Source organism: Juglans regia, chromosome 2, assembly GCF_001411555.2.
Source record: "Juglans regia cultivar Chandler chromosome 2, Walnut 2.0, whole genome shotgun sequence".
In the NCBI taxonomy this organism is placed as follows: domain Eukaryota; kingdom Viridiplantae; phylum Streptophyta; class Magnoliopsida; order Fagales; family Juglandaceae; genus Juglans; species Juglans regia.
In genome coordinates, this window is record NC_049902.1 from 6349426 (window position 1) to 6373783 (window position 24358).

Genomic DNA, 24358 nt, shown 5'->3' on the forward strand with positions numbered 1-24358 from the left:
GTCCCTTTAGGAGAAATCCAGACTATAACTGGGGGATTGTCGAGGGAGGCACATCTACATCTGCAGAAAGGCATACGCCCGAAGACCAAGGTATGAGAAAATTTTTAGCACTGGAAGACCAACAAAACAAGCACTAACTGAGAAGACGATGGCCAACTCCTTCGATGAAAGCGATTATGACGGGATGATCTACCTGCATGATGACTCCCTACGAGTGACGTTGTTGGTCACCAACTTCACCACTAGGAGGATACTAATAGATAATGGAAGCTCAGCCAACATTCTCTTTTGGGAGGCATTCGCCAAGATGGGCATCAACTAGAACCGATTGTGCCAGTCATCGACCCCTTTGAAGGGATTTTCTAGGGAAACGATGCAACCCTTGGGTTCCATAAGGTTACCCATGATAGTTGGATCTAGGATGCAAACAACCACCATAATGATGGACTTCCGGTCAAGATCTCTTCCTCAATAGAATTTCTTTACATTTTATGACTCTCCTTCATGTTTCACTTCTTATTGTCAAGTGTTTCTTATTGCACAAGCATCATGAGAGCTTACTGTCGAGCCCATCTCCCACCTGGTTCTCTAAACTGATGCTCCGCACTTGCACTCGGCTACCAAAAGAGGGAACACCTCTTTTAAGTGTCCCATCTATCCTCCCCACCCAGTGTAGTCGTGCTCATCTCTTGCCTAGTTCTATAAGTCGATGCTCTGCGCTCACACCCAGCAAACAAATGAGGGAACACCTCTACTAAATGTTCTATCGCTCATCACCAACCAGCATGGTCAAGTCCATTTCCCATCGAATTACTTAAGCCGATGCTCAGCGTTCACACCTGGCGAACAAATTAGGGAACACCTTTCCTAAGTGTACCATCTCTCATTGCCACCTAGCACGGTCAAGCCCATCTCTCATCTGATTCTATAAGAAGATGCTCCATGCTCGCACTTGAAGAGCAAAGGAGGGAAAACCTTTCTCAAATGTCTCATCTCTTCTCACCACCCAACGCGGTCAAGCCCACCTTTTGCTGGGTTCTTAAAGTCGATGATCTGCACTCACACCCGGCAAACAAAGGAGGGAACATATCTCCTAAGTGTCCAATATCTCCTCCCTAGCCAGCGGTTGAGCCTATCTCCCGCTTGGTTCTTTAAGCCGTTCTCCATACTCACACCCGATGAAACAAAGAAGGGAACACCTCTCCTAAGTGTTTCATCTCTTCTCGCCACCTAGTGCGATCGAGCCTTTCTCTCACTTGGTTCTTTAAGCAAATGCTCCGCGTTCGCACCAGACAAACAAATGAATGAATACCTCTCCTAAGTGTCTCATCTCTCCTTACCACCCAGCGTGATCGAGCCTATTTCTCGCTTGGTTCTCTAAGTAGATGCTCAAAAGAGGGAACACCTCTCCTAAGTGTCTCATCTCTCCTTACCACAGAGCGAGGTCGTGCCCATCTCTTACCTAATTATTTCAGCATAAGTGTTTTTGTGCCCAAATAATGGCGATAGCCTTTTCATTCAAATAAAAAAGCATACCCCCAAACTTACACAATAGGGGACATTGGCCGACATAGTAAGTGGGCACCCAAAAAGAAAGGGGAAGAAGAGGAAGGAAATAAAAGTACGCATATCCGTAGACACCAACAAGAATCGAAGTAAGAACAAATGCATATCATTTAAAGCAACGAGAGCCAGAAACTTATTTACAACGCATGCATTGTCCAAAGAAAAAAGGTAGAGAGAAATGACAACATAGAACTAGTGGTAGGCAACAGGATGATGTCCCTACCCAGGGAGTTGAGGAACTAGAGAGCCTCCTAATCAGGCTTGAATGTCTCTAAGTCCATGGTTCTTAAGTCAACCTGGGAGTCTGACAGTAAGTACTCTCGCATCTTCTTTAGGCCCAAAACATGCCCATAACCCCAAGCTTGATTACAGACCCTCTTGGCCACCATAAATTGAAGGGGGAGCCTAGCAAGATCCTCACAGATTAAGGAGAGCTAAGACTTCAGTTCCTTCACCCGTCTCTTACGCAACCTCACCATTTTCATAACCAGGACATACTTGGTATCCACGATGACCTTATCCCTTGTGACCTCTGTGTGCCGCACCTCGAGCTCCTTTTTTTCAACCTAACACGGTCGAGCTCTAAGCCCATATCCAGTTGAGCATCCTCAACTTCCAACAAAGAGGTGAAATAGTTAAGGCAACGCTGCTGGGTCTCCTTTAACTCTTTGCCTAGACAGGAAGCTCGAATCCTCTCTAGATTCCACTCCCCTGTCAAGGCTTCGATTGCAAGGTGTTTTCGGGACATTTCTTCCCTATATTGGCCCAAGTCCTTCCATAGGGGCAAGCACCTCTTTGTGGAAGCGAGCAACGTTTCCCTCTACAAACTAGTTGTAGTTGTCGACCAAAACGAAATCCCACAGCTTGATCATTCTCAACACTATGCTTAAGGATCTTGTGATAAGCCTGCTCAGTATGGACCCGCAGCATGCAAGCCTAGTTCTCCAGCTCGCCCAACCATCCACGATCCAGGCCACTAGATCATCGACCCCCTGTTTGAGCAAAGCCCACCAATTAAAGATAGCGAAAAAATAGAAGAACCCGATGAGAGATAGGTGGAAACTTATCACAGAATGAAAGTCCTTAAGCTGGTTGGCCACCCTATGCACAGACTCAACCCTAGCTTTGTTAGTACAGGATCGGGAAAGGAGATCTAGAAGGGCCAGAGCATCCTGGAGAAGCGTAGTCCTCACCTCGATCCGTCAACCCTGAGCTGCAGAGTGGCTTGAGTGAAAGCGGTCGAGGTAAGGAGGTGGGGGCGGGATCGAGGCTCTTTTAGGCCCCGAGTCACCAGCCTGTCCTATGTTTGGTTGGGACAAAGGTCTAAAGCCCGCGAGGTCAACCAAACTAGCTCGTCCACCTACTCCTTGCCACCTTATGAAGGAACCAGGGAAGATACCTCCTCAAAGACAACAGGCAAATAAGCTACTCGACAAAGGCACTGAAGGGTAAAGAGGCAATCGAAACCCTGTCCTGACTAAGGATCATGGGGTCATTAGGAGAGAGACCCTTGCGATAGTCAAACGTGATGGGTACCTCGTTGCCAAGGACTATGGAAGGTGCCTCGAAAATTGAGGCACCCGACATAACAATATCACCCGAACCAACAGTGACATTAGCTTCCTCATCAAGGTGCTTTATAAGAGTTCAGCCTTCAGAAACCCAGAGAATCGAATTGAGTATGATTTCGAACAACACCATCTCTAAATCCCCCTGGTCCTGGTCGAGAGCCCTCGTCGGCCCTTGGTTACTAGGTGGGTTAGAACGGAGGTTTAGGGATGGAAAAACGGACTGAGCATCTGGCACTGGAAACTTGAAGTCCAACGCCGCTACTAGATCAGTGTTTACTTGAGCCATAACAACATCAAAATCGTCCGAGTCAAGAGACTCCCCTTTGACCGGGACTTGGGCAATTGGTGATGGACGAGCCCTTCATGACCACTCTACATATGGGTGAGAAGTCCCTTACTTAGACTCCAAGCAACCACGCATTTCCCTCGGTCTTCGAGTCTCATTGCCCTTGCGGTGCAGTCTCTTTTCGCCACCACCCAGCATGGTGATGGAAGGCCTCTTCTTGCAACAAGATGCCACCCCTAAGCACAAAGGCTTAGTGTGGGTCAAGACTCCCTCATAAAGGTTGCCACATTAAATGCGACAACATGTTGTCCAGATCAGAGGTAGATACCCCAAGCGCAGGGTGAGCAATGACCCCACCGAAAGAGGGAAGTATAAAAGCCTCGGTATAAGTATCATTCAAGGATTTTGTACATTCTCTCTCTCTCTGTCTCTCTCTGTCTGTCTCTCTCTCTCTCTCTCTCTCTCTCTCTGTAGTATAAACTGACTAAGGCATGGTAGGTATTTTGAGGCACTCCGGGCCATCAAGCTTTTTTGTCTCAGGTAACCGTCGAAGAACAACGGGGTGCAAACACGTCCTTAACATATACAGTACTCACACTAGCTTTCAAGATTCAAATCGACACTGGTTAATTATGACATTAATTAAGTAATATTTAACAAAGAAATTCGAACCCTTTGAAGATAAGGATGATCTTTCTTAATATCAATTAGAATTAGTGTGATTCATTTAGTTGAAAATATGGATTTTATGGTCCTTTCAGTTATATATCAATGTATTCACTATATATTAGAAACACAATGACTAAAATATTCCAATTTTTACATTCAATTGATACTTGCACTAATTAAATAGATATATAGCATGATCAATTTCAAGTAAAGTGGGAAAAAAAAAAAAAAAGCTCTTATTACAAATCTTGGATTATATGTCAAATTAACTAGGCTCGTACTATATGGTATTACGAGTAAAATAAATTAGTTTTTGTTTTTTTCCTATGGCCTTCCTCCTTTCTCACCCACAGGATCATCTCCCTACTCCCATCTTGTGTGTATAAGATCTTCTATATATTGATTAGGGGTGGGCAACAAGGACCTGCCCCGCTGCCCTACCCCCTTGTGGTTGGGCGGATCCGCCCATCAGCCAGATGTAAGGGGCGGGTGGCCCCGCCCATATCTGGCACCCAAAGAAGGGGCGGGATGGGGTGCACACCTGATCCCCCTCTGCCTTTTATTATATTCTTAATATATTTATATATTAGAAATTAAAAAAAAAATACCCTCATACATCAAAACGATGTCATTGTGCAAAACGACGTCGTTTTATGTATGAGGGGTGTTTAACCTAAGGGGAATCCCCCCCCCCCCCCCCCAAACACACTTTTCCAGTTTTCCCGAATCTTCGATTTCGAACCCCTTAGTGGCCTCCCCCCCCCCCCCTTCGGCCTTCTTCTCTCTCGATCTCTCTCCCAGTCCATCTGCTCCTAAGCTTCAGCCTTGCTTCGTTGAAGTCTCTGTCTCCCATCGTGGTTCTCGTCGAAGGTAAGTTTCCTAATTGGGTTTTTCCAAAATCTTTTGCTTTTTTTTTTTTTTTTTTTTTTTTGCAATTGAGGATGGGATTAAAATTTAAATGGAGGATGGGATTGTGAATTATGTGCTGTCGAGGATGAATGTGCATGTGAATTGTTTAAATTTTGATTGAAATTTTTAGGGTTTCCGTTCGGTATGCATAGAGACCATTTATATGAGAGTTGTGTGTCAATGTCATGAAACATCCTATTTTTCCTTGTTCTTTTTTGTGGTAAGTCAAGAAAGCATGACTCTTTCGTATTCTGCAATCAACATCCACTATGCTAAAGGTCTTCACTCTTCAGGAATACTACGTCCACTAATCACTATGCTAGAGGTCTGGGTCTACCTTGTCGTGTACTTTAGAATTCAGCCACTTCTATTTGTTTGAATTTTGATGTTTTCTTGCTTAAAAAATTATATACCCATTCGACAGAAAACGTAAATTTTATCATCGAAATAATTGCTCTTAGATAATGTTCTTGACATGATGCCATATGATTTATTCCAAGATAAAAAAGAACACACACACAATTTGTTGCTAGGGTTTTAGTCATTTGAACAATCCTATTTTAAAATGAGAGTGTTTATATAAACTTATGTTATTTTTATAAGTTATTTTATAAAAATATCATTGCAATTGTAAAAATAACATATGTAAAAAAATATTAAAATAACAGCACAATCTTTTACAAGTAGCATAATCTTGATTCTTTTTCAGATTTAATACTTGGATGTTAAAACTTAATACTTGGATATTAATTGTTTGGATGTTAACGTTTGGATGTTAATACTTGGATTTTAATTGTTTGGCATGTTGTCATGTTTACTATAATTTCATATTTGTTGTTTGCTTGAGCTCATGAAAAATCCAGCAGACTTTAGTGCGAGCTCCCCTACCTAGGGTATCCCTACCCCTACCCCTACCCCTACTCTTACTCCTGGCCCAATACCTACCCCTACGCCTACGAAACCTTGCTCGGCCCCCAAGCCCAGTAAGAAACTCGCTTCTATAGTTTGGTCTTATTTCACCAAACTAAATGGTGGCGACCCCAATAACCCCCATGTCAAGTGTAACCACTATGGTAAAATTTATGTATACCACTATAGAAAACATAGTACCTTACAATTAAAGGTGCATTTAGAAAAGCAATGAAAAAAAAATTAATATTAAAATCATTATAAGAGAAGAGCCAATTTAGGCTAGAGATTGGACTTAAAAAGAATGGCGGATGAGAGTAGTGAGGGTGCAACGTTGAAGGGATATACTAAACATGATTTCGATGAGTGTAGGAGACACCTAGCTCGTATGGTCATCATGTATGAGTTACCTTTCAAGTTGTTGATGGTTTTAAGTTGTTGATGGGAAAGGGTTCCAAACGGATTCTCACCATTTGGAACCAAGATTTCATCTTCTTTCTCGCCACACGATAGCAAAGGTTGTAAAAAAAATTATTGGTTCGAAAAATAGAAGTTGAGGGGTCAATTGGCGAGTCAATTTGTTTGCCTCACCACCGATACTTGGACATCGGTCTAAAATTATAATTATATGTATTTGACTATGCATTTGTTTATTGTGATTGGACATTGCACAAAAAATAATAAATTTTTTTCAAATCACTGTTCACAAGGGTGAGATGATTGTGAGGACTTTGGAGGTTGCAATAAAGGAGTGAGGGTTGACATGAGTTATCACAGTCATAGTTGATAATGTCTCATCTAACGATGTCATATTGAAACATCTTAAAACCTATCTTAGAGAAGCAAATAAGTCAATCATGGGTAGTGAGTGTTTGCATGTGAGATGTGTGACACATATTCTGAATCTTATTGTTACTAATGGTTTGAAGAATTTTCATGACTCGATTGCTCGGGTTAGGACTGTTGTGAGATGGGTGAGATTTTCTCCTTCCAGATTGGAGAAATTCAAGGTTGTTGCGAGGTCTATGGGCCTAACATTTAAGAAGAGTTTTTGTACTGATATGCCTACACGATGGAGCTCAACATTTTTATGTTGAAGGTGGCCCAAGAATATAAGTTGGCATTTGCATTATTGGATGATAAAGACATCCAATATGTAAAATATTTTGATGTTCGCGGGGGATTGGAGAAGCCTATAGATAATGATAGGGAAGTTGTATCTATTTTCTTAGTTTTTTTTAGGCTTTTCTACAAGGTCACCACGACGCTATCCAGAACTTTATACCCAACATCATAACATTTCTAAGAGCAAATATGTATGGTGAAAGAAGAATTAGATGACATGGTCGCGGGTAGTCACATTAGGCTGCGGGAGATGACATTGATTATGAGGACAAAGTATGACAAGTATTGAGAAGATTTCACTAGTACTTATATTTTGTTATATGTAGTTGTTGTTGTTGACCCTCGGTTTAAGGTGGATGGCATGGTATATGGATTGGGAATTGCGTACGAGTAAGCATGGGCAGAGCATATTGCAACAAGGGATAGGGAAACCCTTGGTAGATAATTTGATGAGTTTATTGTCTTGCGGAGTGGAAATATTGCGGCACCTACACCTACCCCCCCCCCCCCAACAAGTTCCAGAAGCTGGGATTGGGAAAAGACGTAGATTGGACTGGGGTGAGAGGTTGGAGCAGAACCCCTTAGTCCAAAATCCTACAGAGGCTCAGCCAAAGATAGACAAATACTTGGCAGCGAAGCTTCAACCATTTGTAAGAGATTTTGATATATTAGGTTGGTGGAAGGTAAATGCCATGAAGTATCACGTCCTTGAAGAGATAGCCCGTAGTATTTTGGTCGTCCATATTAGCACCGTAGCATTAGAGTTGGCCTTTAGCATCGAAGGGTACATATTGGATTCATTCCAGAGTTCATTAGCTCCTACCACTGTAGAGGCTTTGATTTACACGCAGAATTGGATCACGGAGACTCCAATTAATGTTCCGGATGTTCTTGACTGTGAGAAGACTGACGTCGAGGAGGAGAGTGGCGATCATCCAGGATCTGGTAATCGTGAGACTTGAATTTCAATTCCTTATTTCAATTTATTTATTTTTATTTAATTGGTATTAATTTCAAATTTAATTGTTGTAGTGATGCATGAGACGGCGTCTACTCTGCTGCAGTATGATTTTGTGTGTATTGGACTCACAATTGCCAATTTGCCATGGTTTGCATTGTCCCTTAATTGGTTTTTGCATTTATAATTTTATATAATATTTTAATCTAATTCTTTTGCTTGTATGTTTTTTAGTTTTTATATTCTCAATATACATATGCTGAATCATAATCCTAAGGACCCAATAATCTATGTTCTTCTTCATCCCAATGACCCAATCTTATCTTGGTTAATACTTTTAATATTTTGTATTTTTAATTTTTGTTTCATGTTTATAACTTCATAATTCTAATTTCTTTTATTTTTAACTTATTAATATTGCAGGTTTTATGATCTCGATTCTCATAGTCTCACAGCAGTCGACACAACTTAGTGAACTAACTGTCACCCCAAATTGATCAAATTTGAAATGTTATGATTTTGTTAATTTAAAATTAATTGTAATGTTGCTACAATAGTTAATAGTACAATTTATAATATTTACTATTTATTTTTGGATGAGTTTGTAATATTGTAATAGTTTATTAGTTTTCTTGATCTGTATAATTGTAATAGCTTAGTGTCTTGGTAATGATTATTAGTTAATACTTAATAGTATTAGTTGAAACTTAGTATATAGTTAATAGTTTCTATCCATATAATTTATTTTTTGTTTTCAATTTTTAAATATATTTATTTTTGTAGTTAAATTCTGAGCCCAGAAAGGCCCAAAAATATGTTTGAATGTTTTTCAGGACCATTTTGAGCCCAGATAACTGAACAAGGACAAATACCCAGTAGGGGCAGACGGATGGAGGTCTACCCCAGCAGCCCGTACAGTGAACGGGGCACCCCGCCCTCGAATGGATAAGGGCAGATTGTGGGGAAAAAAAAAAATCCTCACCCCCACCCATGCGGGGGTGGGGGCCGAGGAAGGGGTGGCCCGGCCACCAGGGGCGGGTAGCACCCCTAATATTGATCTCTGGTGAGTCCTGGGATAGGGAAGAGTTCTGCATTAATCTCCCTTTATCCTCTCTAGTGGCAGACCTACATTTTTTAAATTATTTTTGAAAAATCAAAATATACCTTAGTTTTTAATCATAATTTTTTTAATATACTTATAAGAAATGTCTCTTCAATTTTTTTTTTCTATAGTTCTAAAATTTTGTATAATTTCTATATATTATTTATTTTCAAGAGTGTGGTCTCACCAAAATTAAATCAAAACTAAGTTTAGGAGAAATAATAAACTTATTAATATGGATTCCAAAGTTTTTTATTATACAATAATATTAGACTTCTTAATATGGATTCCAAAATAAAAATACAAGAAAAATTATTTAAGGTTGGTGATATATATGGAATATAGTTGACATGTTTTATCCTCTAGACTTCATTGAGCAAGAAAAAAATTTATTTAAGGTCTCTATTATAGTATTATATGCTTAATGTAATACAAAACATATCTAGAATTTACATGAAACTTAATAAACTAGCTTACATACTAGAATAAAAGATGACATTCTAAAAGATCACTTGATAGTTTCTATGAAATAAATAAATTCTAACTATTTCATTACAAAAATAATAATGGATGAATATTATTTCATGAAACATTATTATCAAAGAACTGAAACATATGTTAAGTCATAGTATGTTTAGAATTTTATTTCTACATGTATATTGCAAATTATCGAGATCTAATTTTATAAATATTTATGTTTTTATGATTTTTGAATCTCAATATGTCACACACTAGAAAATTTGGCGCAGATCCCCTAAGAAAAATTGTTGATTCCGCCACTGATCCTCTTTATGATTTTCTACTGTTTTGCCTCCGTTTCTTCTTAATTTGCTTCTCCTTCTAGTCTTCTCTCTTTTAATTTACTAATCTATTTCTTCTTCTATCCGTTGTTTTTCCCTATGGATAATGCTAGTTCTCCCTACCATTGGCATTATTTTTTTTTTGTTTTTTTTGTTTTACTTTGTGATTAATGAACTATTTTTTAATGATGTTGTAAATTTTAAAAAAAATATATTTAAAAGTGTTAAAAGAAATACATGGAAAAAAAAGCCCAAAAAAAAAACACACCAAAATAACTAGCAGGAACCAGAGGTGGCTCTAGTGTCGTCCTAAAAATTAAGGAAAATGATACTCTCACCACTGGTTCTTTCAACTCGATGTTACCGTTGAAATTTTTTATTTTTTATTTCATTTTTTAATTTTTCTTTTTACTTAGTGATTAAGAATTTTTCTTTTAATAATATTGTATTTTTTTATTTTTTTAAAAAATATTTAAAAGAATAAGAAAAATACATGTAAAAAAAATAACAAAAAAAAAAAATCAATTATACCTGACAGTAACTCTGCAGCGGTAGACGTAGCACCATCCTTTTCCTCACATCATCGCCCTTATCTCCCCATGAGTTGTCGCTTTCCAACGAAGACCTAGTGGAAGGTGCAGAGAAAAGGATTAAGATAAGCAAAATCAAAAGCAATAATCTTGAATAACCCACAAGGAAAAGTAGTCTTTGGGATTTCCCACTATATATATCGTCTCCTCCTTAATTTATATAGGATATAGACGAGAGTTCTAACATTAATTCTATGATACATCAATGGTTCAATCTATTATTACATAATTTAAGAGACATTAATACATACAATCTACATATTTTAAAGAAACTAAAACAATAAACATATATATATATATATATATATATATATATATATATATATATAAGGGGCGCATGGCCGCATGCAGTCGATCAAAGGATTATTCCAGCTAGCATAGCCGCGGGTCCACGAAGTGGTGGTTCTATATACGTGATCATGATGGGTCTAAACGCCCACTTGATCATCCTGGTTTTTGGTTTTCCTTTTATTTTTTATGAAAAATAAAATTTTTTAATTAGAATTATAAGAAAGGGGCATCTATAGTGGACACCCCTTCATTTCTATGAGTTATACTAGAGAGATTATTTATATAGTCTCTCTTCCTCTTTAGAAAAAGCACTTAGATAAACAAGTTATCTCTCTCAAATGGTTCTCTCTAATCACGGCATCTAAACTATGGATCGTGTAAATATTACTCTAGAATTATCACGTAATACACTCCATTATCGATATGGAAGATTCTGGATGAACGATGATGACGAATCTATAAAACAACCATACTAGATCCTACATATTTTTTATAAAATAATATGACTTCCGCTATATATTCTGACCTAATATTTCTAACAAAAATTTAGGGCGAGATTTAATTAATTAGTTCTGTCCGATGCTATTTCTTAGAGATCATCACTCCGATTCAGCAGTATTCGATTCAGTCGGATGACTCGGATCAGATCAAGACAGCTTTTTTTGTACAGCTAGCAATCCTAGCTAACCCATGCTGCAACTTGCAAGATCAATGAAAATCCGAGCTAGCTAGCTGTTGATGGAAACTTGACATAACATATATATATATATATATGAAGGAAAATATTAGAAAATCCGTTTTGAGCTTTCGGTTGATTTTTTCGGTTGTCTTTTTTATTTTTTATTTTATTTTTTTTACTTAGTGATTAAAAAAATATTATTTAATAATATTGTAAATATTTTTTATTTTTTAAAAATATTAAAAAATGATATAAAAAAAAATGGAAAAAAAAAAACCTAGCATTTTTCATATATGAAAATTTCAATCTTAATTATAGCCGAGTTCTTACGTACAAAGGTGACACTGTGGGCATGCATATTACCCGACACTGCAAACTACTTAAGCCGTTGGTCTTGCCTATGCCAATGGCGGACGACATCAAGTACCCCTAGCTGTCTATGACATGTTATTGTCACGACTAGCAATTGCAACATCATGTTGTGCATGCATGCATCAATCTTGTTGTTTTCGAATCCCCTGCAGGCTGGCCCGCTCGAGTCCGAGACTCGAGTCTCGGACTCGAGTGACCTTAAAATGAACGAACGTAGTCCTTTGTTAATACTGCATGCTAAATCAAAACATGTCATGCCCTATTTAATTTACTCTACTGATGAAACTTGGAAGACAATGCCAGAAGGCGCTAGGCACACAACCGTGCATGTATATAGGCCGGCCACTCAAGATTGTGATTTTGAAGACATTCTTTAGACATGCATATTGTTAAAATATAAAATAAATAATAAAATATACTTATTCTCATTAATTTAAATTTTTAAGACAAATGATGATTTTATATAATATCAGAGCAGAGGTCTTGAGTTTGAACTCTGACTCTACACTCTATCTAATTTAATTAAATATTTCACATATTAGATCATCTATTAAGGAGGAGTCTATCACACACGTGAGAGAGAGTGTTAATATATAAAATAAATAATAAAAAATATATATATTTTTGTGAAATATGCATGCAACGAGTGAAGCGAAAGCAAGAACATTTTAGGCTATTCAATTAGGATTTGAGTCATGGGAAGTACCACTGCCTGCCAAGCAAAAAATGGAACCCTAACACTGTCTCAGCTGATAAGCAAGGGTGATGAAAGTCATGCTTTTGCTAAACATGTTGTAACACCCCGCTTCCCAATAAGACATCTTAAAATTTTCGGGAAGCCAGTGTGCTACTATTAAACTTGAATTTAAAAACTTTTTTTTTTAACAACTCGCCAGATGCAAAAGTTTCCATAAATAAAATGAATTTTAATATATACATAAAACTTAAAATAGAGTCTGTGGAAGCACTTATTAAAAAAAATATGAAAGTCTCATGTGCTTATCAAAATAATTTATTTAAAGCTTGAACCATAAAACTAATCATAGCATAATTTGTCTAGGCCTCTGCCTCGTCTCCCGGGGTCAAGTTCTGTCCTGCAGTCTCATCCTCATAAATTTCATCATCTGGGGTGGTTTAAAAACATAAAAATATACAAAAATGAGTCGAATACTCAATAAAAAATACATCATAAAGTAAACATAATAAACATAAGGTTTCTTGAAAAATGTACATACTCATAAATACATACGTAAATAACATGAACGTGAACATGAACTTATCTTTCACTTATCATAGGCCGTTACCCACTGTTGACCCCAGTGAGTTAGGGTTAGCAAATCTAAGTAAATTTCGATTCAGTCCGTGGCCACGAGTTGTGGAATCCATATATAAGGAAAACATACTGAATGCACCACCAGCATGCACGACCTGGCAATGCAATATGCCCATAATCTAGGTACCGTGTTCATATCATAACATAGGTCGTTACATATCTTTTTATAATCATACTTGCATACTTGTCATTTCATAGATTTCCAAAGAAATCATATATATACTTGTCATATCATATCATAGATTTCAAATGAAATCGCATTTTTTCATAAATGTCGTGATACATGTTTTCTCACATAAATTCATGACTTTTTATAAATAATTTTATGCATAACTCTCACATAAAATCATGACTTTTCATAAATAATTTTATAATAACTCTCACATAAAATCAGGACTTTCATAAAATACTTTAATGCATAAATTTTCACATAAAATCATGATTTAGGTACGTAAAAAGGGGCTTCCAATGAAGAGCATACATGCATAATATTTTATAAAAGACAAGCAATTTACCATATATACGTGTAAGGGTATGATCATGCTACTTACCTTACAACGCTAATCCACTATTTTCAGCGCGTAGTCGTTCACCTATAAAAATAAACACGCAATTTTCATAAATTTCTAATTAAACCTATGACTTTATTTAAAACCTAAACTACTAAAATAGTCTATATTTCCTAAACCTAGATTCTTCATAACACTAAAATATTCTCATCTTTTAATCCTAAATTGGCATGGGTATTTTTGTAAAAATAACATACTGGGCATGGGCATTTTTGTAATTGTATCAATTAACCTACTAAAACCTAAAACACATCTTATAATTGTAGAGAAACAGAGGGTATTGGGAAAGTGGAAGAGAGGCGTGCGTTTACAGGGGACGAAACTCACCAAGGGGAGGAGTTGCATGGCACGACAGCTCAGGCAGCTGGGAGGCAAGGCGGCGCGACTGGGTTCCTTTGGGCAGGGTAGTGCAACGTCGAGAGAACGGAGAGAAAGTTTACGCACCATGCAGCGTGCATGGGGGTTTCGGGCGGTGGTGCTGGGCGTCACTGGGCGGTGGGGGCTTGATCTCCGGTGTCATCTGTTGCTACTGATGGTGGCGTCGCGGCCCAACTGTGTCAAAACATGGCTCTTGGTTTGGATGAGGATGCTCTATCTTGATGGCTTCAAAACAGAGCAGCTCTAGTTTTCGCTTTCCACGGAAGATGATGATGGTGGCTACTGTGTTTGGGCTGCTTTCAAGGGTGGAGAGGAAGAGCTATGGTTGCTGCATGTGGGAAAGCTGGTGGTCTCGTGTTTGCTCTACGGTGAGCGTTGGTTGTGTGTTTGGAGGTGGATAAAATCGAGACTCTCTCGATGACGGACTCGCGGGTTGTTGGCTTCTCTGGTGCCGAGGTGAAAGACAACCGGAGGAACGGCTTGGAGGAAGAGGCTCAAGGTGAAGGAAGGTTGTGTGCTCGTGGCTTACAAGGTGTGGGCTGGGCAGCGGCTCGAAAAGGTTCTCAGTCTACGACTTGGAATGGAACTACCCTAAGGTGGTGCGGTGTTGAGGAGATCAAATTGTATATACACATATATATATATATATATAGGTGATAGAGAACGTTCAAAACAAAACCTAGGGAAAGAGACGTGCAACGAGTGAGATGACTAGACGTGTATGCGGAGGAAACAAATGCGATGAAGCCGTGCATGCAGTGGTTTGATGCGTGAATGGAAGACTCACGGTGGAGGACTTGGAGCCAGGGCGTGGTACGGGTTGTATTTGCTAGCTCCGATTTCATAGCGAGTAAAAGGGGAATAATATACTGTTAGATTTAAAGCTCATAATATACTGAGTTGTAATCCAATTAGGAGTGTAATATTGGGTAAATTTTAGTGGGATTCTCATACGTGCAAGGTTGTGGTTTTAGAGGAAAACACTTGGGGGTTTTATTACGAAGAGCAATCTAGAATGTCAAATAGTATTTGGAGTCTAACACTAAGGCATTAAAAAAAAAAATAGAGCCTTAACTCTAGGTTTAAAAAAAATATATCTGATAACTCTCTTATGGGTTTTAACTCATTTATTGAGCTAAAAAAAATATCTATAATTTATTCCTAAAAAGATAAGATCGGGTCGTTACACATGTATAGAATTATAATTGTTCTTTTCTTAAAAATCCTTCGATTGATTAAACAATTCAGTTCACACAAACGAGTAACTTTTTTTTTAGTCAAGTAAATATATTTTATTAGAAAAAATAAATCAATAAGAGAATTTGAGATTTTTAACAAACATCTTAAAACAATAACAATAGTATTGACTTGTTATGGGCTGTACTTCCTAAATATTTGAAGAGTAAGGTTTCGTCTGGTTACTGAATTCAATTGAGTTCAGCTTAATTTTAAGTTGAGTCTAACATTTAAACACTTAATTTTCAAATTATTAAACTCATCCAAATTTAAAACCTTCTTACACATAAAATCTATAACTTTTTTTTTAATTTAAAACATCTTTATATGTGAGACTTATAGTTTTTTTAATTTTTTATAAAAAGTGTTAAATTTATTTTAATATTTAAATATATTTTAAATTTTATTTAAATAAATTTTACATAATTTTTTTTATTTAATTTATTAAAAAATTTAATTTAACTCAATTCAATACATTTGCAGTATAACCAAAACTTCATTTTAATTGTGGGCTACTGTCCAATGAGAAGGTCACGGTCATTAATGAAGTAGCTCTAGCTAGCTAGGCCGACGTGCATATATGCTCGTGGAAGGAGGCTTGTAGCTAGCTAGGGGGCCCTTTAAGGCAAAAATTAAGTCAATAATTGTATGCACCGTGTATCAGTTGCAGAGGACGTACGTACGTCACTAACGGCAGACAATAGGCTTTGGGACCGGAAATCTAGGGTCCGGATTGAAGGATTGATTCTCAATACAAAAATACAAAGACAGGGGGTTGGTAAATAAGGCCAAAGACACTAATTATTGGCTTCGATCGGTTTGTCTTATATCTTTTCATAATTTTTTTCAATTCATTTTAAATTTTTATATAAAATAAAATAAATAATTTAATTTTTTTAAAATTTTAAATAAAAATAATATTAAAAATATATTTTTTTATAATATTATATTTAATTTTTAATTTTAATCTCAACTTATCTCATTTTATCTTAAATTAAATAGATTTAAGAAATAAGATGAGAATTTTTAATTTTAAATACAAGTTTAAAATATTATTTTTTAATATTATTATTATTTTATAATTTTAAAAAATTAAATTATTTATTATATTTTATACAAAAATTTAAAAAATATATAATAATAAAACAAAATGAAATAAAATAAAAATTCTGTATTTTGTCTCACCCTAAACCAGCCGTCTCTCCCCGCCCAAGCTGAACTCTCACCACCCCATGATTTTAAGCCATCTTGCGCATGTGTGTTTAGTATTGTCATTCGACTTCTTGTGTCTGCATTGTCACATCGGCTTGTTAAGATCTAAAATGCGTGCAGTTCAAAGAGAGCTAGCTGAATGACTTCAGATCTTTATTTTTTCTTTCTCCTGCTCTCTCTCTCTCTCTCTCTCTCTCTCTCTCTCTCTCTCTCTCTCTCTCTCTCTCTCTCTCACAGCAGTACATGACATTTTTCAAAATATAAGAAATTTAAAAAATTGTAGTACTAATATATATTTACTAAATATTTCTGCTGAGGACGGCATGTCACGGTGTTCTCCAACATATATAGTGAGTAGAGCCTGCAGGTTATTTCTATGGAAAATGCTAGAGCTCCCGTTGGGGGCTCCCGCTGGAGCTCTAGTGTATTTTTTTATGTATATTTTTTAATTCTTTTTTTTATGTAGATATTTTTAATGATTTTAAATATTTTTAAAAAATAAAAAAATTTATAATATTATTAAATAATACTTGCTTAATCACGAAGTAAAATATAAAATATTTTACTTCGTGAAGTATTTTTTAATAATTTTTTTTTTTACTTCTTGATTAAGAAAGTGTTTTTAATAATGTTCTAAATTTATTTTATTTTTTAAAAAATATTAAAAAAAATTATATAAAAAACAACTTAAAAAAAAATACATATAAAAATACACTACAGCCCCAGCGGGAGCTCCCAGCGGGAGCCCCCAGCGGGGGCTGTAGCACGATCCTATTTCTATTGCCAATTTGGATGTGTCTGCATTTCATTTTATATAGAAATTAAGTTTTATATATAATAATAATAATATTGTACGTATGATCCTTTGTAACGTTCAATGCTAACTTTAAAAATATCAAAAGAGTATGTACAGTACTGATCACGGTTGATGTGAGATAAAAAATTTGTAAGTAATAGTTAAAATATTTGTGAATAATAGTGAAATAATTTGAATTAAGATGTTTTATAGAATTTTAAAAAATGAGAGATAAAAAATTAAATAAGAATATTATAAAGTTTAAGTATTATTGTTAAAATATATATAATTTTTTATTTTAAAAAATTGATTTATCAGCTTTTATATTTTGTTTGAAAGTTTAAAAAAGTTGTAATTATTAGATAAAAAAGTTAAAATTTTAAAAGTAAAAAGTGTTTGATTAAGTGATGTTTGGATGTTTAGATTAGATATATATCTTCTCAACATCCAAACGACCTAAGATTTCTAACAATATTTCTCATGACTTTGTTTCTAAATATCACTCCCACACAAAAGGCCTTGTTTGGATAATAAGATGAGATGAGATGATTTTATATGAAAGTTAAAAGTTCAATAAAATATTGCTATAACATTATTTTTTAATATTATTATTGTTTTGTGATTTGAAAAAGTTGAATTATTTATTATTTTTTATATGAAAATTTAGAAAAGTTGTAATGATGAGATGAGATGAGATAAAATATTTTCACTATCCAAACGGGGCCTATTCATTACTTAAATACAAAAATTAATATAACTTTTACAAACTTCAAAAGAAATATAATATTCAAAAATAATATTCAAATAATTTTTTAAACTTTATCTATTCACTTTCACAAACTCAAATATGAAGTCAATAATTTTAAAAATAATTTTATTCAATTTTTTCTCTTCCCTTTCCAAAAACCTAATCTCAAACAAATTCTCACAATTCTCAAATATTTCCGAACATTTTGGTATCTAAACCTGCCTGTCTTCTAAGCAGCCTAGCTAGCTCCTTCTACGCCCAGGAACCTGAGGGAAAAAACCTATATAATTAAATAAATCTAATGTTTGATTATCAGGAAATTAAAACTCCTATATATCCAGAAGAATTTACCTTAATCAATCTGTAGTACTAAGTGGAATCAGAAAGCTGTGGATCTTATTTTCCGGTCATTCGACACTGTCATGCCTACTTACATAAATCCCATTTTTTAAGACTTCTATATACCATGTTGTTTAGACAGTTTCATGTGTAAGATTGAGAAAAACTCTCAAGTTCTGATCAGAAGTGTTGCACCTAATTGAATTCAAAACTACAAAAATTATTTATACCATATTATATATCATGATTGGCTGCTTAATAATCGGGCTTTTGCATGCGCCCTTCATATGCTAGCTGCATGCATGTGCCTTCTGCAGATTTTTTTAATTTCATTCCTTGCAGGAGGGATCATTACCATTAGATCCTGATCGATCTAGGAATCTTTGACCGTTAATATTTATGCAGAAACATAAAGAGAGAAGAAATTTTTGTTCAAGATCATGTCATGTCGTTGTGATAGCTTAAGGTCGATGATCCACACGCAATTACGATATTCAACGTCGAAGTTTGAGGCCTTGCATAGCAGCTACCCTTTTTTTTTTTGGAATTTTTCACCTTTTCGTGATCAACTTCTACATATCATTTCAAATAGTTTCTAAATCTTGCTGAAGCAGCTCATGATCATGGAAATAAAAGCTGATCTCTAGCAAGCAGTACTTAAGTTTTACATCTCCTCTCAAAAATCAAACCCTACTTTAAAGCATGATCAGGTACGTGGGAGTTGCTTGCAGTGAACCCTAGTCCATACACAAATGAGACAGAAGAAAAAGACGAAAGAAATAAAACATGATTTTAGAAAATAAAATGAGACGCAATCAAACAGAGATAGAGGATTAACGCGTCGTCCCAATCAAGAGGCCCCTATCAAACAAACATGATTAATATTGGAATCAAGTTTCTTTAATTTGGTTTTGCGTAAACATGTTTATTCCTAAATCCTAATAATAATATACGGCTAGAACCATTAATGGTGGCCCACGTGGTGCAAGTGGGACAAGTAAGCCCTAATGTCTTTTTCCAACTACTTTAATTTTTGTCCAAACTTCATCCCTCACTCCCTTTTTAAACTGCCTCTCCCTCCCCGATCTTCGTTACTTCCACCTCAGGCCTTAGCAGTAGTACTACTACTTCATGATCACTGTACGTAGGGGAGTAGTGTGAGAAAGCAAGCTGCAGAGCGAGAGCCAATTCAATCATGTCCAGCCGACGATCAAGAACTTCGATTAATGTAGCAGATGATCAAGAGATCATTGAAAATCTGGTTTTTAAACTACAGTCATTGCTTCCCGATCAGCCTAATCAAAGGCACAAAGAAACGGTATAGGGGCTAGGTTCTCTTAATTACTACTTTTGCTATCTATCATTCCTTTCAATTTATTTATGATCTCTTCGATCGTGTTTATAATAGCTAGCTTGTCTGTCAAGAATAGATTCATCATGTCATGTCTTCAAAATCTTAAAACATGCATGTGACCATAAAGCTGGAATTCAGATGACCAGAGTACTAAGCTGTACTACTAGTGATGTCGCTGACAATTCCCTAATTATAAACGTTGCGAGTTACGACAACCTACTTTAGCTTTAGATCGAGCAGGTACTCTAATTCTGAGCCAGAAAAGGAAATTAAGGACAAGTAGTACTTGATGATTATAAGCTCCCCTGTCATGTATAACCATCAAGTCTTTTTCTTTTTAAAAGAAAAGAACGAAACTGTGACCAGCTCTTCTGATCTCTCTCTCAATAAGATTTTCGTCGCATCCGTGCTAGCTAGCTAGCTTGAAATATGCTTACAAACATTGATGCTTGAAGAATTCTTGCGTAAAAAATATTATAATTGTAAAGTACCTATGTATAATGCTAACCGATTATTTCTCATGTCTATTTGGTGTAGGTATCAGCCTCTAAGATTTTGAATGAAATTTGCACTTATATCAAGAGCTTACAAAAAGAGGCTGATGACCTGAGTGAAAGACTCTCTCAACAGCTGCATTCTGTGGACACCACTGGTGATGTTGATGTTGTTGATGTAGATCAGTTTATTAGAAGACTTTTGCAACACTAAAGCTCCTCTCTCTCTCTCTCTCTCTCTCTCTCTCTCTCTCTCTCTCTCAATTATTCAGGAGTACTAGTCCATGCAGTTGGACATGGAAACCAATATGTATTTTCTTGCTAATAAGTATTTTCATGCATGCACCCAGTTGGACATGATGCATTACAAACCAACAGATCATTAGAATAATTGAGAAATATATATGTAAGACGTAATTTGACGCTTTTGTTTATCTTTTCTTGGTAATATGGTAGGCACGTAGGTATCTAGTCGTACGTTCTCCAACATAAGTTTTGTCTTACATAATAATTACATTAATACTGAAATTAATTAATAGTAGCTATATATTTATATATATGCCTCGTGTATATATATATATATATATATATAAGTCTTAATTAAATATTATATTTCTAGTACATGCGGGTGCAAAAAACAAAAAGATAAATGATTTGTATAAGTTCTAAATAGACAAGTTTTATACAAGTCTTTGTAAAAAGTAGATCCCACTTTAAAAAAAATAAAAAAATAAAAATTATTCTTTATTAATGGAATCTATTATTTTACAAAAATCTTATATGAGATTTATCTATTTAAAATTTGTATCTAGCATTACTCGGGCCGAAACATTCCAAAGTTAATATATATATATATATATATGTCAAGGTAATTTTCTTGAGATACCAGAACAAATTTGCTAACCCTTTGAGTTGATTAATTTTTGACTTGCTTTATTTTCTGGTATATGTTTTTATTCACCTTTTATTCATTAATTAGCTCCTTTTTGTGTCAATCATTATGTTCCCAGCTGCTTGTTTAGACAAATCATGCATGGAGATTTTTTCACATTTAAAAACTAGCTAGTGTTTGTGTCGTTATTTATAAATTGGATAATAGAAATAAATTAAAGAAACCAATGATATTCGATATAATTAATGTGGCTACGTACTAGAAGAAACATACGTACGTACATGCAATTGATGAGATGAGAATTAGTTCAATTACCGGATCATAATATATATATCTATTTGAAAGGTCGAACAAGAACATTAATAATCAATTCTCGACCAGACTGAATTAATTAATTCTGGCTTCTAAAAAAGTACTTGATCACCAAATAATATTAATTCTCTTGTTTGTTCTTAATTTCGGATCTAAACACGCACCCAGTGAATTCATGGATCCCTTACAAATTAAAGCTACCTTCATAACAATCTGGGTATATGCATGCATGCATGCTAAAGGTGTTAGAATTAATGAATAAAATAAAAGATATTATTTTGGGTATTATTTCAAAAAGTTCTATAATAAAATTAGTTCTTTATATATATTATCTTCACTATAAAAAAACTGCTTATAATTTACAATTAGTTAATTCCAGCGATATGATTATTTGCAACTAAAATAGTATTTTGATTGCAATAAATAATGCTAGCTAGGCCCAGAAAACTGTTGTCTACATATGTTGCGTGCGTAACAGAAAAATAGTCGCTATATACTAACCATTAGATTGCGATATCATAATTAATTACAGGCATCTTGAAATTCGGAATTTATACAAGATAAGATTTTATGACGAACGTTATCATGAGCAACAATAAGTGGGCTAGTTAGTAATGACCGTTATCACGAATAATTTCAGGTCATAATTACGTTATAACTTATGGTCACAATAAATATGGAGTGGCCAATAAAATTGATTTGATGATTAATATCTCTCCATCCGTGAGATTCTATATATATATATAGAGAAACCTTCAAAAATGGGTGTTTTGAGTTGTTCTAATAATATATATATATCATTACTCTTGTAAAAGTTGGATTAATGATTTTTGTGTTTGAATAATGATTAAGTAATGATTAGATAAAAAATTTGAAAATTTGAAATTAAAAATTATTTTTAATTTAATGTAGAAATTAACAAGCCTAAGTGTAAATCACATGCCTCAAAACTCTATCAGGAATCAAGGGGGCTGCAGGCAGGAATCCACTATTCCCATTCCACTTCATTATAGCTGTAGAAATGTTATCCAAAACTATAAGCAAGAGGAAGAAAGGAGAAACTCAGGGTATCAGACTTTGTTCCAACCTCCTCTACAGAATTCACACTCTCAAAGATGCCCCTATATATATTACTTCCCGCGTGCCTTTTATAGCAACAGACTTACGAATATCTTCTCAAGAAGATGACCCAAAACGCATTGCTTCACCCTCTAATTATATGCTACATCTAAACACAACGTATCACTTAAACGAAATGCACCTTATTCATTACAACAGTTATTCACTTCCAACAATTACAAAACGCAACCTATTACTTAACAAAACTCCCCGTTTTCAGCACTCCTCCCCTTTCAACCGTTAAAAACTACCAACTTATTCGCCATGCCCATGACACTTCATTTATAGCTCATACACCAGGTGGTCTGGTTGTTTTGATTTTAGAAGTATTAGGAATTGGGCTTATGTCTAAGGGATAGGTAGGAAGGGGCAATTGTATTTAGTTTAGGGTTATGCATGTAATTTTTTATGTTAAAGTGTTTATCAGGTAGGACTTGGTCATGGGCCATGATTAGAAACATGGACTTATGTGTTAGTGGATTAGTTACTTGATAGTGGGTCAGTTATTTGATTAAGGTCGGTTAATTTGTTAAGTGCAGTAGGCGTGGGTTGAATTAGTCTATTTTCAACGTCTATAAGTATTGTAATGACTACCAATGAAAATCATCACATTTCATCCAAAATATTGTTAAATGTTTGGAGGTTATAAGGCCCCTCGAAGTGCCTAGCTATATTTACTTAACTACATATTACAATTACGCACATAGCAAGTGATCTCAGAGCCACATTCTTGCGCAATGGCGAAGGGTACTCATCACGCATAACTTGTTGTTCTAGTGTCTACTCTGAAGGGCAAGACAACTCAATTGAGAGAGGAATAATAGTGGCAATGACAGTTGTTGGAGACGGTGCTAAAGCATATTAGTAATTTGGCAGCCAGCTACAATCAATTGGCTATTAAAACAATGACTAATAATTCAGGTGAGGGCTCTTCTAGACCGGTGATGAATATCAGTGATAATCCTATATTTGAGGGAAATACAGGTATTCAAGTGCGGACACTTAGGCTGGATTTTCCAAAATTTGATGATTCAAAATCTGTGGAATGGATTCTTAAGCCCAAACAATTTTACGCTTATTGTAATACTCCAGAAGAACACAAATTGTAAATTGCTTCCATCCATATGAAAGGTAAGGCTCTCTCATGGTATTATTGGTTGATGGATTCTAGCCTAGTTCATTCCTGGGAGGAATTTGTGGTGGCGCTCAAGGTCCATTTTGGGCCTTTTGCTTATGAGGATCCGGTTGGGGCGTTCACAAAGGATCAGTGGGCTTATCGAGGAGTTCCGCATCAGTACTTTTTTAAGTGGGCTACGAGATGACGTGCGGATTGTGGTGACCATGTTTAAGCCTACAACGCTCGGCTGCTTTTGGGCTTGCAAGGTTACAAGAAGAAGAGATATGACATAGGTTCAAACACCCAACCTAGCCCAACCTAATACCCCTAGACTACCCGCACCTGCACCCATACTAAGGCTACCAACACTTCCACCATGCCCTGAAGCAAGAAATCTTCAGCCTAACAGCCCACCACCTATCCTTAACATAAGACCCACCATGCCTATTAAGAGAATTTCCCCAACCCAAATGCAAGAAAAACGAGAAAAATGACTATGCTATTACTATGATGAAAAATTCCAGTTGGGGCATAGGTGTCGAGCACCTAAATTATTTTTATTGGAAGGACTAGAACCAAAAGGTGAAGAGGAAGTATTTGAGAGTATTCCCAATGAACAGGTGATGAGAACG

At 35.7% G+C, this 24358-nt stretch overlaps 1 protein-coding gene across 1 annotated transcript; it reads left to right on the forward strand.

Moving 5' to 3' along the window:
• The first annotated feature begins 19524 nt into the window (after positions 1–19524).
• On the forward strand, positions 19525–20725 carry LOC108995478 (transcription factor PRE4-like). Its single transcript, XM_018971056.2, has 2 exons — positions 19525–19756; positions 20330–20725. The coding sequence occupies exons 1-2, from the start codon at positions 19634–19636 to the stop codon at positions 20498–20500; spliced, it is 294 nt and encodes a 97-aa protein (XP_018826601.1). The 5' UTR covers positions 19525–19633; the 3' UTR covers positions 20501–20725.
• The last annotated feature ends 3633 nt before the right edge of the window (positions 20726–24358 follow it).

Coding starts and splice junctions, on each gene's coding strand:
- LOC108995478 (XM_018971056.2), top strand. CDS start 19,634: ATGTCCAGCCGACGATCAAGAACTTCGATTAATGTAGCAGATGATCAA. Junction 19,757..20,329: donor ATCAAAGGCACAAAGAAACG/GTATAGGGGCTA, acceptor TATTTGGTGTAG/GTATCAGCCTCTAAGATTTT.